This window comes from Hyla sarda, chromosome 5, assembly GCF_029499605.1.
Source record: "Hyla sarda isolate aHylSar1 chromosome 5, aHylSar1.hap1, whole genome shotgun sequence".
Taxonomy (NCBI): Eukaryota; Metazoa; Chordata; class Amphibia; order Anura; family Hylidae; genus Hyla; species Hyla sarda.
In genome coordinates, this window is record NC_079193.1 from 308,752,434 (window position 1) to 308,767,286 (window position 14,853).

The window sequence follows — 14,853 nt, forward strand, 5'->3', positions numbered from 1 at the left end:
CCAGCCCATTTTTGGAGTTTGGTGTGACTATGTCCAATTTGCTTTTTTCCTCCCTTTTTTTTCGTTTAGTTCCAATACACACAAAGGGAATAAACATGTGTATAGCAAAACATGTGTTACTGAATCCTTTTCTGTGAGAAATACTTCATTTGCTTGAAAAATTTCAGGGGTGCCAACATTTACAGCCATGACTGTATGCTCCAAATCCCTCTGAACTGCTGCGAAAATCATTCTGGCATCCACTGCTCAGGAAGGGGCATATCCTAGGCAAGCCTTGAGCCCGCCCTCACTCACCATGCATTCACTACCTCCCTGAAACTGCTGTGCTGGGTCTCTTCATCCAATCACTGCAGGCTTCTCTGTAACCTCCTCCTCTCTGTTTTAGACAGGAGTCTGATAGACAGGACAGGAGTGACCCCAGAGGAGTGCTAGTCCCGTCCTCACTTACTGGACTGTGCCTCAGCTGGGACAATGACGATGACAACATATAAAAAAAAAAAAAAAAAAAAAGCTTTTGATTCTGACAGTGGCAATTTAAAGACAACTTAAGGAACTGACCAAAGCACCAAGTTTGATTTTTGAAAAGGCTCTGAAACACGAGAACTGAAATCTCATTTGTGAGCGGCGGCTCCACTTGTCCCTCACACCGTTCTTGTTGAATCCCCCTCAGCTTTCATTGCGTTTGCCTATTCCCAGATCAGACGTCCCACAACTACTTCATGTGTGTAATGAAAAGCCCATTAAAGCATAAGCTATTTATGCCAGCCATGCATTTAGACACAGCAGTTAAGGACCCTTTTCATTTCACTTACTGTGTAATAGAATTCTGAACGCTCTTTTCATTTAAGGTCATCCCTGGTGGAGGCTCATTCTGCAAAGCCAACAATTCTTTCTGCAGCCGCTTCTGCGAAGCATAAAAGAAACCATGATAGTGTTATATTTTATATTTCATACAAACATTATTACATTACAACTTATTGAGTTACGTGACCCATCATATAGGGAAGAGCACGTTTTCTGACCCTAAAGGGATTGTATCATTTTTTATTTCAAACTAAAAACAGATACAGATACATAATGATTTTTCCAATTCTATGATCATGGGGGGTGACCACCTCTGCATTCTGTCCTATTACTCTGCTCTGTTTAGATCCAGAGACACTTTACAGCATCTGTATGCACCATAGGGATATGTAGTCTGGAGATCACTCATTGACTTTCATGGGGGGAGTGTTGTGAGCATACTCTGTGCAGAGGTCTAGGAACAAAGATGGGGAGGGGATAAACTGTGGTCATTATTTTCTGTAGATGACTGGTGAAGAGTGATCTCTACAGACTCACCAAAATTAACACTAAGTGTAACATAAAATCCTGATTTACATGGGCACTGTCATTGACCTCTTGGGGACACAGGGTTTTTCCGTTTTTATCTCCTCACCTTTTAAAAATCATAACCCTTTCAATTTTGCACCTACAGACCCATATGAGGCTTTTTTTTTTTTTTTTTTTTTGCGCCACCAATTCTACTTTGTAATTACATTTTAACCAAAGATCTATGGCAACAAAATTGAAAAAAAAAAAAAATAAAAAAAAGAACAAAACGCCATTTTGTAACTTTTGGGGGCTTACCTTTCTACGCAGTGCATTTTTCAGTAAAAATGACACCTTATCTTTATTCTGTAGGTCCATACAATTAAAATGATACCCTACATATATAGGTTTGATTTTGTCTTACTTCTGGGGAAAAAAATCATAACTACATGCACAAAAATTTATTTTTTTTCCGCACACAGGGATAAATGAGGGTTCATTTTTTGTTCCGTGATCTGAAGTTTTTATCAATAGCATTTTTGTTTTGATCGGACTTTTTGATCGCTTTTTATTAATTTTTTTATGGTATAAAGTGTGACCAAAAATACACTATTTTGGAATTTATTTTACGTGTACGCCATCGACCATGCGGTTTAATTAACAATATATTTTTTTATAGTTCGGACATTTACATTTATTTTTATTTACATGTTTTTTTTTTAATGGGAAAAGGTTGTTTTTTTTTCTGGCAGTTTTTTGGAATACCGCCACTGCAGTTTTTGAGCCAAAGTCAGAAGTGGATCCATAAGGGAGGAGAAGTGCAAGTCCTTCCTTTATATGTCCTATTCCTTTTGAGTACACGTCTGGCTTTGGCTCAAAAACTGCAGTGGCAGTAGGGATGTAAGAAAAAAAATCGATTTGCGTGATTATTGCGATTTTTCACTTGCCGATACTGAATCGATTCAAAATATTTTTGAATCGATTCTTTTAGTGATGTGGAATTTGTATCTCCTGACACCCGGACCAGCATGTCCTGGGCATCAGGAGATACAAGTTCCACATTTTGTCAGCCGGATCTGACGCGGAGTCGCTCTGGGTGTATGGAGCGGGCTCCGACTCGTGCCCGCTCCATACTCTGCAGCCCCCGGCTGTTCTCAGTAACCGGGGGCCGCCGCTAATCGCCGCGGCTGGCTATTAACCCTTTAGATCGCCACTGTCAAAGCTGACATGCTCTGTGAATGCTCCCTGGTGGGCTTGTGGGGTGGATCGCCCCCCCCCCCCCGCAGCGCGATCGCGAGCGGGCGATCCACTGTGGAGGTAGCCGGAGGGCTTACCTCTGCTTCCCTGCTCTCCATGGCTCTGTCGTTGATAGAGCCTGGCTGGACCAGGCTCTATCAATGGATCGCAGATCAATGGAGTTCAATAGAACTCTATTCATCTGTCTGAGGAATCTAATGATTCCTAAAAGACTAATAAAGTGTATAAAAAAATAAAAATAAAGTTTTAATAAAAGTGTAAAACACATTGGTTTTTTTTAGACAGAATCGGGATATATCGCGATGTATCGTCACCTAGACGGTATCGCGATATATCGGGATATATCGAATCACCACACTGGTATCGCGATTCGAATCGTATCGCCAAATTCTTGGCGATTCACACCCCTAAGTGGCAGTATTCCAAAAACAGCCAGAGAAAGAACCAAGTGGAAACTTAGCCTAAGGGAAGGGGTTAAATTACAATTTATTGCCTTTTTTTTTTTAATTTTTTTTTTTGCAATGTTATAGCCCCCATAGGGGGCTATAACATGCAGTACATGGATTGCCAGCACTGTTCAATGTTATGCCATAGCATTGCATTGATCAGTGTTATCGGCGGATGACCGTTCCTGCCTGGATCTCAGCGTTGGAGCAATCAATCGTCAATCGGACGAAGTGGAGGCAGGTAAGGGACCCTCCGCTAGCGTCATAGCTGATCGAGACACTGCGGTGGTCCCGATCAGCCCAACTGAGCTGCTGGGAATGCTTTTTTTTTTACATTTTAGACGTGACAATCAACTTTTATCACTGCGTCTAAAGGGTTAATAGCTATTAGCCCCGACTCCCGTTAGCCGCCTGGACCGACCCGATAGGATGCAGGGTCACCGCATGACCCCGCGTTATATCGCGGGAGTTGCGCAGGATGTACAGGTACGCAGTGCGTCCCCAAGAGGTTAAAACAAATTTTTGCTATTGCAAAAAATCTTTCTAATGTACTTTGTTTAAAAACACTGAACTGCTCTGGGCTGTTTGTAGCAGAGTGAGGGAGGAAGTTCTCCCCTGTATGGCTTCAGATGATGTCACAGTCTGCTGATTAATGACCCTTCCCAGTCTGTGAATCTGACTGAGCATAAAATACAGAAAATATCAAGTTAGAAAACTCAAAAATAATAAAATTAAAGGCAGGGGTGGTTTATCATGATGGGGGCAGTGAACTGGGAGGATTATAACATTTAACAAGATCATGGGAGGTTCTCTTTAAGCAACATGTAGCCATAAAAAAACTACAAACAACCAACATGCAGTACAATAAAAATGTGAGCTGTAAGGTCAGTGGCTGGCAAACAAAGGACTGTAAGCAAAGTAAATATCACAGTGGGGTAACAATAAAAGATGAATGCCTCTGACATGATGCCATATTTATACAGTGAGAGCAAAGTACATATATTAGTAAATATTTATAACTCTGCCCTGAAGCACGTAGCTGCTAGCTGTGGCATACCTCCAGAACGACGCCACTTAGGGGGAAAAAAAACATGCCTGAAATAAGCGTCACCCGCAATAATAGGCTGGGTTCACATAAATGGAATTGTGGTCGGAGATATTGCTGGCATCCTCATTGACAGCAATGCATTTCTGAGCAGATCCCCTCAGAATTTTGGTCGCTCCCTTGGGAACTCCAGCCACAATTCTGGCCGGAGAATCCATTTGTGTGAACCAGCCTTTGCCTGTACCAGCAGGTTAGTGCGGTTGATGCTCCTGTCAGTTTCTCTTTATAGGGGTACTCCGGTGGAAAACTTTTTTTAAAGCAACTGGTGCCAGAAAGTTAAACAGATCTATAAATTACTTCTATTAAAAAAAAATCTTAATCCTTCCAGTACCTATTAGCTGCTGAATAGTACAGAGGAAATTATTTTCTTTTTGGAACACAGAGCTCTCTGCTGACATCACGACCACAGTGCTCTCTGCTGACATCTCTGTCCAGTTTAAGAACTGTCCAGAGTAGGAAAAAATCCCCATAGCAAACATATGCTGCTCTGGTCAATTCCTAAAATGGACAGAGATGTCAGCAGAGAGCACTGTGCTTGTGATTCAGCAGAGAGCACTGTGTTCCAAAAAGAAAATAATTTCCTCTGTAGTATTAAGCAGCTAATAAGTACTGGAAGGATTAAGATTTTTTAATAGAGGTAATTTACAAATCTGTTTAACTTTCTGGCACCAGTTGATTTAAAAAAAAAAGTTTTTCACCGGAGTACCCCTTTAAATAAAGAAAGTCACTTTTAAGTCTATAACCAGGCCGTCACTTTCACACATCCAGGAAGGTGTGGGGCCGGAGAGCGTCAAGGACAGGACTCATACAGGGGATTGTGGGAGGCCACAGTGGTCAGACCCTGTATGGATAGGGCAGTGTTTCCCAACCAGGGTGCCCCCAGCTGTTGCAAAACTACAACTCCCAGCATGCCCGGACAGCCGTTGGCTGTCCGGGCATGTTGGGAGTTGTAGTTTTACAACAGCTGGAGACACCCTGGTTGGGAAACAGTGGGATAGGGTATAAGTGTCTGACAAATTCAGTTCCCCGAAGTACCTCTTTAATAACCAAAAAAGCTATACTATACTCGCCTGAAGACAACCACAGATAAAAACAGTAAAAACAAGTAAAAGAGACCACAATAAGACACTATATCAGTGTTTCCCCACTAGTGTGCCTCCAGCTGTTGCACCAGCTGGAGCCATATGGGTTTGGAAACATTGAGCTGTGTACAACCCCCAAATAACATTGCTCGCAGCTGGCATACAACTGGTATGTGATTGTAGTATCTAACCCTAAAGGTGGCCTATTGTGGCAGGATGAGGTAGGTATAGTTATCATGAATGTAGCCTAAAGCCATTCTACTATAGAGTGTAATACCTCTGGAAAGTAGGTTCTACGTTTGATATAAAATTATTTGTACTGTTTATTCGCTTGTTAAATAAAATATATGAATAAAAAATCTGTAGTACGCCAATTTATTTTTGTGGATTTTTTTTGTAAATTTTCTCCACTATCTTCCCTAGGTTGTCCCTTATTGGCTTTTTTTGTTTTTCTTAGATACTGCAACAAAATCTGTAATGTTGGCTGCAAAACTCATCTGCCCGATCTGGTGCCACCCGTCAACGTGAACATATTTTTTTTTTTAAATCTAACACACATCACTGTTAACCCCTCATTTTATCAAAACCTGAGTAGAGAAGAGTGGTGCTCAGAGCAACCAATCCGATTGCTTGTTTCATTAGTCAGAGGCCTTTTTAACAATAAGCAGCAATCTGCTTCTTTATAATGATCGCTATAGGCAACTGCACCACTCTTCTTCCTCGACACAAGTTTTGATAAATCTCCCCAATGTATTTTGAACATGTCAAAAAACATGTCTTACGTGTTTACACTTGGGTGCGACAGTGATCAATAGAGGTCAGGTATCCTGGTGAAAGGAATTTTTACAGGTTTATAAATTCTAGAAATCAGTTTGCCATGTTGTTATTGATTTTGTGCTCTGAGGGTGTGTACTGTGCTGAATCCAGAAGAGACATACGCTTAGCACAGTCCTAATATGGCTCTGCGAGAACTGTTCAGATCCCATAATGCAGTGTTTTCTAGCATGTGGCTCCCCAGCTTTTGGGGAACTACAACTCCCATCAGCCCTTACAGCTGTAGGCTGATGGCAACTGTACTTGCTCAAAATCTTAAGGCTATTTTTACATGGAGGAATTTTCTTGCAGAATTGAGCGGAAGACTTCTGCCCATTAACCCCTTAAGGACCGGGGTTTTTTCCGTTTTTGCATTTTCGTTTTTTGCTCCTTGCCTTTAAAAAAAAATCATCTCTTTCAATTTTGCACCTAAAAATCCATATGATGGCTTATTTTTTGCGCCACCAATTCTACTTTGTAATGACGTCAGTCATTTTGCCAAAAATCTACAGTGAAACGGAAAAAAAAAAATCATTGTGAGGCAAAATTGAAAAAAAAAAAAAAACGCAGTTTTGTAACTTTTGGGGGCTTCCGTTTCTATGTAGTAAATTTTTCGGTAAAAATGACACCTTATCTTTATTCTGTAGGTCCATACGGTTAAAATGATACCCTACTTATATAGGTTTGATTTTGTCGTACTTCTGGAAAAAATCATAACTACATGCAGGAAAATTTATACGTTTAAAATTGTCATCTTCTGACCCCTATAACTTTTTTATTTTTCTGCATATGGGGCGGTATGAGGGCTCATTTTTTGCGCCGTGATCTAAAGTTTTTAACGGTACCATTTTTGCATTGATAGGACTTATTGATCGCTTTTTATTCATTTTTTCAACATATAAAAAGTGACCAAAAATGCACTATTTTGGACTTTGGAATGTTTTTGCGCGTACGCCATTGACCGTGCGGGTTAATTAACTATATATTTTTATAATTCGGACATTTCCGCACGTGGCGATGCAACATGTTTATTTACACTGGTTTTTTTTTTCATGGGAAAACTTTTAATAGGGAAGGGGTTAAATGATCTTTATTCACTTTTTTTTCTGCAGTGTTATAGCCTCCATAGGGACCTATAACACTGCACACACTGGTCTATTACATTGATCACTGGTTTCTCATAAGAAACCAGTGATTGATGATTCTGCCGCTTGACTGCTCATGCCTGGATCTCAGGCACTGAGCATTTATTCGGCGATCGGACAGCGAGGAGGCAGGTAGGGGCCCTCCGGCTGTCATGTAAGTTGTTCGGGATGCCGCGATTTCGCCGCGGCTATCCCGAACAGCCCACTGAGCTAACCGGCACTTTTTACTTTCACTTTTAGCCGCGTGGCTCAGGTTTGAGCGTGCGGCTAAAGGGTTAATAGCGTGCGGCACCGCGAACAGTGCCGTGCGCTATTAGCGGCAGGTCCCGGCTTCACTATGACGCCGGGTCCACCGTGATATGATGCGGGGTCACCATGGGACCCCGCGTTATATCACGGGAGCGGGACCAAGGACGTACTCATACGTCCTTGGTCTTTAAGAGGTTAAAGGGGTTATCCAGGAAAAATACTTTTTTCTATATATGAGCTGGATCCAGAAAGTTAAACAGATTCGTAAATTACTTCTATTAAAAAAATCTTAATCCTTCCTGTACTTATGAGCTTCTGAAGTTGAGTTATTGTCTAAGTGCTCTCTGATGACATGTGTCTCGGGAACCGCCCAGTTTAGAAGCAAATCCCCATAGCAAACCTCTTCTAAACTGGGCGGATCCCGAGACACGTGTCATCAGAGAGCACTTAGACAGAAAAGAACAACCTTAACTTCAGAAGCTCATTAGTACTGAAAGGATTAAGATTTTTTGATAGAAGTAATTTACAAATCTGTTTAACTTTCTGGAGCCAGTTGATATATATAAAAAAGTTTTTTCCTGGATAACCCCTTTAAGTTCAATGGTATCCGCTGTCCCATTCACAGGGGAAATTTCCATAACAAAAACTTGCAGAGTTGCAGACAGAATCCCATTGAACTCAATGGGGCTTTGAATTTCAGTGGAATTCTGTCTATTGAGAAACTCAGCTTTGCTAAATGGAATTTGTGCAGAACTGTGGAAATTCTGCCGTGTGAACATAATCTACAAGTCCCAGGGTGAAAAAATATGCACGATACTATCATGTTCCGTTTGTACTATAGCACCAGGTCACCTACCTGTATATTGTAGACAGTTCCCTGCACTCTCGTTTATTCATGTCTGTCAATCTTTTGTATGGCACTCTCGCAGTCGTGACCTGTGCCATCTGTGCCTATGTGGATTAGCACACAAGGGCAAAGCTCTGTTAAACAGTAAAACCTACTAATGTGAATAGTAAACTACGGAGTGTGCCACGGTTATCCCTTTGGACGTTATTCTCCTAATACAGCAGCCGAGCCCACGAAAATAAAGTGAGGACACAAAATGCAAATGTTTCATCAGGCCCCCGAGAACGTTGCCTCTCCCCTCCTCAGTCATCCTGGGATTTCTCACGGTACTTAACCTCTTCACTTCATGTAGTCAGGAGCACGATGCCGGCTGCAAAATACTAACAGCACCAGAGCATTTCATAGACTACAAGGCTGGGTGCGGCATGGTTGAAATGTGGACTACACAGCAACTTGCTGCACTTTAGTGTGTTTCACCTGTTTCCGATGCCTGGGATTTGCAACATGTAAAACGGCCCAAGGCTACATTCACACGGTGGAACTACCTCTCTGATTCCTTTCTGCCAAGCTGCCAGCAGATTTTTTTTGCAGTTTTGCAGATTCCGTGCGGAACGTGCATAGAATTTGTGCTGAATTTATGCAGAATTTCTTGCACTTAGCATGGGAGTTTGACTTCAAGGGACTCTCCTGAGGAATTCTGCAAAAACAGGTTGAGTGTTTTTTTTTTTTTTTTTGCAGAATCCCAAATGCAGAATTTCAGCAGCGGGAAACCTGTCATGTGAAGGGGACAGCAGAAATTCCAGCAGAATTTTTCCTCCCGATTCTGCTTGGAAATTCTGCCATGTGAACAGTCCCTAAGGAAGATGTTAAAACGTTGGTTGGGTGATTCTTGTTAGGAAATCTAGCACGCTCTATATTGCACACCAACTAAAAAACATATACGGGGATATATATTAGAGATGAGCGAACTTCCAGTAAATTTGATTCGTCACGAACTTCTCGGCTCGGCAGTTGATGACTTATCCTGCATAAATTTGTTCAGCTTTCAGGTGCTCCCGTGGGCTGGAAAAGGTGGATACAGTCCTAGGAGACTCTTTCCTAGGACTGTATCCACCTTTTCCAGCCCACCGGAGCATCTGAAAGCTGAACTAATTTATGCAGGATAAGTCATCAACTGCCAAGCCGAGAAGTTCGTGACGAATCGAATTTACTGTAAGTTCGCTCATCTCTAATATTTATCAAAGCATTTAGTAGGTTTTTTTTTCGCTTAAAATTGCCACAAAAATGTGCTACTCTATTTTTTGTGAGACTTTTTGATTGTGCAGTGCCCTAAGCAGAAAGAAAAAAATAAAAAATAAAAAGGAAGCTTGCTTACCAGAGCAAAAAGTGATTTTTGACTTGGAGTGGTCAGAGATTTAGTCCCATCGCATAAAAAAAAAAAAAAAAAATCAAAAAAAAAAAAAACACGGAGCAGAAAAAGCCACTACCAAAGCAACATTTTTTTATTTTGCTTACGTGAAAGAAATTTATCAACAGGCTGAAACCAGTTGATAAATAAGTCGCACATAAGCAAGGAAATAGTAAGGAAAAAAAATTACTAAAAAAGGGAATACATAGGCAAACATTGATAAATGTCCCCCATAGTGCAGTGAATCATCTATACCCGGCTCTACTGGGGCATCTCATTGCCATTTCTTGCAGCAAAGTAGCTAAAATATAAAGCAAATAGTTCACATACTGTGCAAACTCCCCAAATTTGGCTAGGAGAAAACGTACAGTTCATACTTTACGTCCTCAACAGAAGAGTACATTAGGGCATTGAAGCCATGCATTAGTTTAATGCATTGTTTCCCAACCAGGGTGCCTCCAGCTGTTGCAAAACTACAACTCCCAGCATGCCCGGACAGCCTACGGCTGTCCGGGCATGCTGGGAGTTGTAGTTTTGCAACAGCTGGAGGCACCCTGGTTGGGAAACACTGGTTTGGCAGATGCTAGCCCATGTCACGTTTGCAGCGTGGTTGCATTTAAAGGAGCGGTTTTGTCTGGTAGTGAAGCTATTGTGTTAGAAGCTGACACCCTGCCAGGGTACACTTCCCTCATCACGGGCTGACTACCAGCATAATGTACTATCCGTCAGCATGGAAACGTTTCTCAAGGTTAGTGGAAGGTGAAGAAGGTCATTCTGACGATATGGTAACGACTTTATCACGTCACTGGTTCTATAGTCTCATAGGATTTAGGTTGCTTACAGCACACACCATCATCTTATAGTCGAGTGGGCAAGGAGTTAAAAATATGTCACTGGTATCTTGTCTTGGGACATGGTTGTCGGGGAAGGCCAGGCGAATGACAATCATGTATGTAGCACAGGAAACTTCCCTATTCCATCTATCATAAGGACCTGCAAGGAATTGTAGCAACTCAGAATAAAGCAGTGTTTCCCAACCAGGGGGCCTCCAGCTGTTGCCTTCGGCTGTCCGGGCATGCTGGGAGTTGTAGTTTTGCAACAGTTGGAAGCACCCTGGTTGGAAAACACTGGAACAAAGAGTAACAATTCCTTTGTGTTAGTAACACAAGTAAAGGCTACTACATAGTAACAGGGTTAGTAAGGTTAAAAGTTAACTAGTCCATCCAGTTTAACCTACTCGCCTGCAGTGTTGATCCAGAGGAAGGCATAACAACCTCCAATAGTAGTCATGTTGCTAATGATAGAACGAAATTCTTCCTGACTCCAAACACGGCAGTCACTATTAGGCTATGTTCACACAGGGGAATTTTTGTGCGTAATTTCAGAGAAGAATTCCGCCATTATTTAACACCTATTGATTTCAATGGGATTCCGCAGTCCCATTCCGACGGGCATTCTGCTGCGGAAATTCCACTTATTGCAAAAATATAAGAGCAGTCTTAAAGTTTACGGAATTCCGTGGGGGAATCCCATTGAAGTCAATAGGGTTTGAATTTTGGTGGAACTCCAATGAGGGGACGGATTGCAGATACAACCATTTGATACGGCTCTTTTTTTTTTTGGGCCGACTGAAAACCATAGCAGACCGCAGTTTTTAGTCCGGCAAAAAAACTAGATAAAGTCCAAAAAAGAGCCGACTGGAGTCAATAGCTGACTCTCTTCAGCTCTAAAATGGATAGAGTATGACATGGATACAGCAGGTACACGGCAGCAGACGGTTTTCAACTTCCACCACTGAATCCGGCTGTCGTATGCCCCAAACATTGTGTGTATGCAGCACCCTAAAATCTGCACTACAAATTCTATACAGAATCCATGCAGGCTATTCTCGTAGTGTGTTAGTGAGGTCTTACAATCTCATCCAAAATGCTGGTAATTTAATATGTTGTGGATTTTCTACACCCAAATACACTGCGGAAAATCCTCAATGTATAGGCCCTGTATAAAAGCACCTTGAGGTCCATTAACACAGCAACATTTCACACTGATCATAATTCACCAGGGTAAATGTCGATTTCCGCAGCTTCCAGAAAACAGAAAGAGGAGGCTCATGTAATGTCTGATGTCAGGCTGACAGACTGAACGTGCAAATACACCCACTGGCCATTTTATTAGGTACAATCACTTAATAACACAAATAGCTATTCATGGCAGCAACTTGATGCATTTAGGAATGTAGATGTGGTCAAGAGAAGTTGTTGAAATGCAAACCAAATATCAGAATAGGGAACAAAGTGGATTTAAGTCACTTTGAACATAGCATGGTTGTTGGTACAAGACGGGCTGACAACATACTCCCAAATTGGGCTAGGTTCACACGGCCATTGTCCCCAGTCTAGATTATGTCCGTCATTGCCTCCTAAACAGACCATTCTACTAACGGATGCAAACTGATGCAGAGATGCTATTTAGTGGCATCCGTTTCCATCAGTTTTTCATCCGTTAGTATCAGCCATCTACAAAATCCGGCAACAGGGATTACTACTACTACTTACATCATAGAACAGACTCCTTTCCATGATGAGAGTAGTAGTTCCCCGGCTGCGGGAGTCTGCAGGCAGCTGGGAGGCTACATTAGTGCTTGTACTACTACCCCCATCATGGGACAACATCTGTTCCATGTTGGGGGTAGTAGTACAGGGGATGATGGATTGATCGCACTGGGTCTCACTTCTGAGACCCGATGGGATCAGAAGTTATTAACCAGGGGAGCAGACGGCATGCTCCGCCACCCTGCGATATAGATCGTGCGTGTTTTACTTTCATTTTTAAATACCCCGCCGGGAGCCCTGAATGTCCGGTACCAAGGGGCCATTCAGGGCTCCCCATGGGGTATTTGACAATGAAAATAAATCACGCACAATCTATATCGCAGGGTGGCGGAGCATGCCGCCTGCTCCCCTGGTTAATAACTTCTGATTGCATCGGGTCTCAGAAGTGAGACCCAGTGCGATCAATCCATCATCCCCTGTACTACTACCCCCAACATAGATCAGACGTTGTTTCATGATGGGGGTAGTAGTGCAAGCACTAATCTAGCCTCCCACATCCGGGGAACTACTACTCCCATCATGAAACCAACTCTGTTCCATGATAGGAGTAGTAGTAATCCCACAACACTGCAGGAGTCTGCTGATTTCACCTCTTCTGAGCATGCTCAGAAGTAATAACGGAGAGTATAAACCGGGGGGGGCAAATGGATGATATTAAAGGTTCATCCATTTTCCATAGACTTCAATGTTAAATTTAAAAGACCCTATTTTCATCCGTTATTTTTGATGGCCCCAAAAATTCTGCATTCAACATCTTTTGGCCGTTAAAAATAACGGATTACAAACAAAACGGATGCAAACGGTTAATATGGACTGTAAAAAAATCCAATTGGATCAATGGGATCCTTTTACAGCCGTTTGCAAAAGTATTAAACGGATTGCAGAACGGGGATTTTTTGATGGGGGGCAGGCGGCCGTGTGAACGAGCCCTTACAAATAAAAATATTGTCATTGGGACCACTAGGTCAAGACCCTGTCATACTTGGAGTCAGGAGTGAAATAAAGTCACCAAACAGCAATGTGACAGACTGGTGGAGAGCATGCCAAGTCGCATGAAAGCCGAGATCAGAAATAAAGGTTATTCCACCAAATATGATTTCTAAACTCTTCCTAAGTTTAACCCCTAGAGGACATAAAATGTGCACACACACCAGGATGTACATAAACATCCTGAGAGGCATCTGTACTATAAAGCAAGAGCTATTAGCAGCTGGAATCCACCACAAATGGCGGACATTAACGGTCATGCTGATGTCCGCCATTAACCTTTCAGATGCTGTGATCAAAACTAATTACGGCATCTAAAGCATTAGGGGCTTTGTCAGACTCAGAGGATCACCTGCAGCAGGATTCCGGGGGTCTAATGAGTCAAGAGCGCAGCTGGAGGTCTCCATGCCGCTCTCCTGGGATCCATTTGCACAGACTGCCTTCTGGCAGCCTATTCAAGTAGATTGCCGACATTACTGATCAATGCTATAAACAGTTATAGCAATCGGGTCATTACTGTAAATACCGGTAGTCCCCTATGAGGACTTAGATGTTAAAAAATAAAAAGTCTTTAAAAAAAATAATAATTAATTAAAACACACATATGTCCCTCCCCAATAAAAATTTTCAAATCATCCCTTTTTCCATTTTACAAAAGAAATACAAACATATTAGGCATTGCCACATGCTAAAATGTCCAAACTATATAACCCCTTAACGACCACGGACGTAAATGTACGTTCTGGTTTGGTGGAACTTCCCGCACCATACATTTACGTCCTGTGTATGACCGCGAGCATTGGAACAGTGCTCGCGTCATACACGGCAGGTTCCGGCTGCTAGTAGCAGCCGGGGACCCGCCCGTAATATCCGTCATCCACGATCGCGTGGATGTCCACCATTAACCCCTCAGATGCAGTGATCAATACAGATCACGGCATCTGCGGTACTTTGAATGGATGATCGGATCGCCCGCATCGCTGCCGCAGCGATCCGATCATCCAGCATGGCGGCTGGAGGTCTCCTCACCAGGCTCCGCCCGCTTCCCGGGGTCATCTGCTCTGGTCTGAGATCGAGCAAACCAGAGCAGAAGATCACCGATAATACTGATCAGTGCTATGTCTATAGATATTGCTATTGCGATAGATAGTCCCCTATGGGGACATAAAAAGTGTAAAATAAAAGTTGAAAAATGTAAATAAAAAAAATAAAAAAAGTAAACAAAAAAATTTGAAAAATCCCCTCCCCCAATAAAAATGAATATTGTCCGTTTTTCCCATTTTACCCCTAAAAAATAATTTTTTAATAAACATATCTGGTATCGCCGCGTGCGTAAATGTCTGTACTATCAAAATATAATGTTAATTATCCTGTGCGGTGTATGGTGTAAACGTAAAAAATTAAAAATTCAAAAAATGCAGCTTTTTTGTCACATTTTATAAAAGACAAAATTTATAAAAAATGATCTAAAAACAAAACCCTCCAAAATGCGCAAAATTGTTGTTTTCAATAAAATTTCCTCGCCTGGCCCCTCGTGACGTCTCGCCCGCCTCCTCTACCAAAGTCTCTGGGAAGCGGGCGTGACAGCGAT

At 42.1% G+C, this 14,853-nt stretch overlaps 1 protein-coding gene across 3 annotated transcripts in view; it reads right to left on the bottom strand.

Moving 5' to 3' along the window:
• The window catches only part of UBE2W (ubiquitin conjugating enzyme E2 W), a 43,573-nt gene that overhangs the window by 25,793 nt on the left and 2,927 nt on the right, over positions 1–14,853 (bottom strand). For all 3 annotated transcript variants that reach the window (XM_056522164.1, XM_056522165.1, XM_056522166.1), the window contains one exon: positions 813–904. In XM_056522164.1, coding sequence (XP_056378139.1) covers positions 813–904 — 92 coding nt within the window. The remainder of the gene's footprint in view (positions 1–812; positions 905–14,853) is intronic.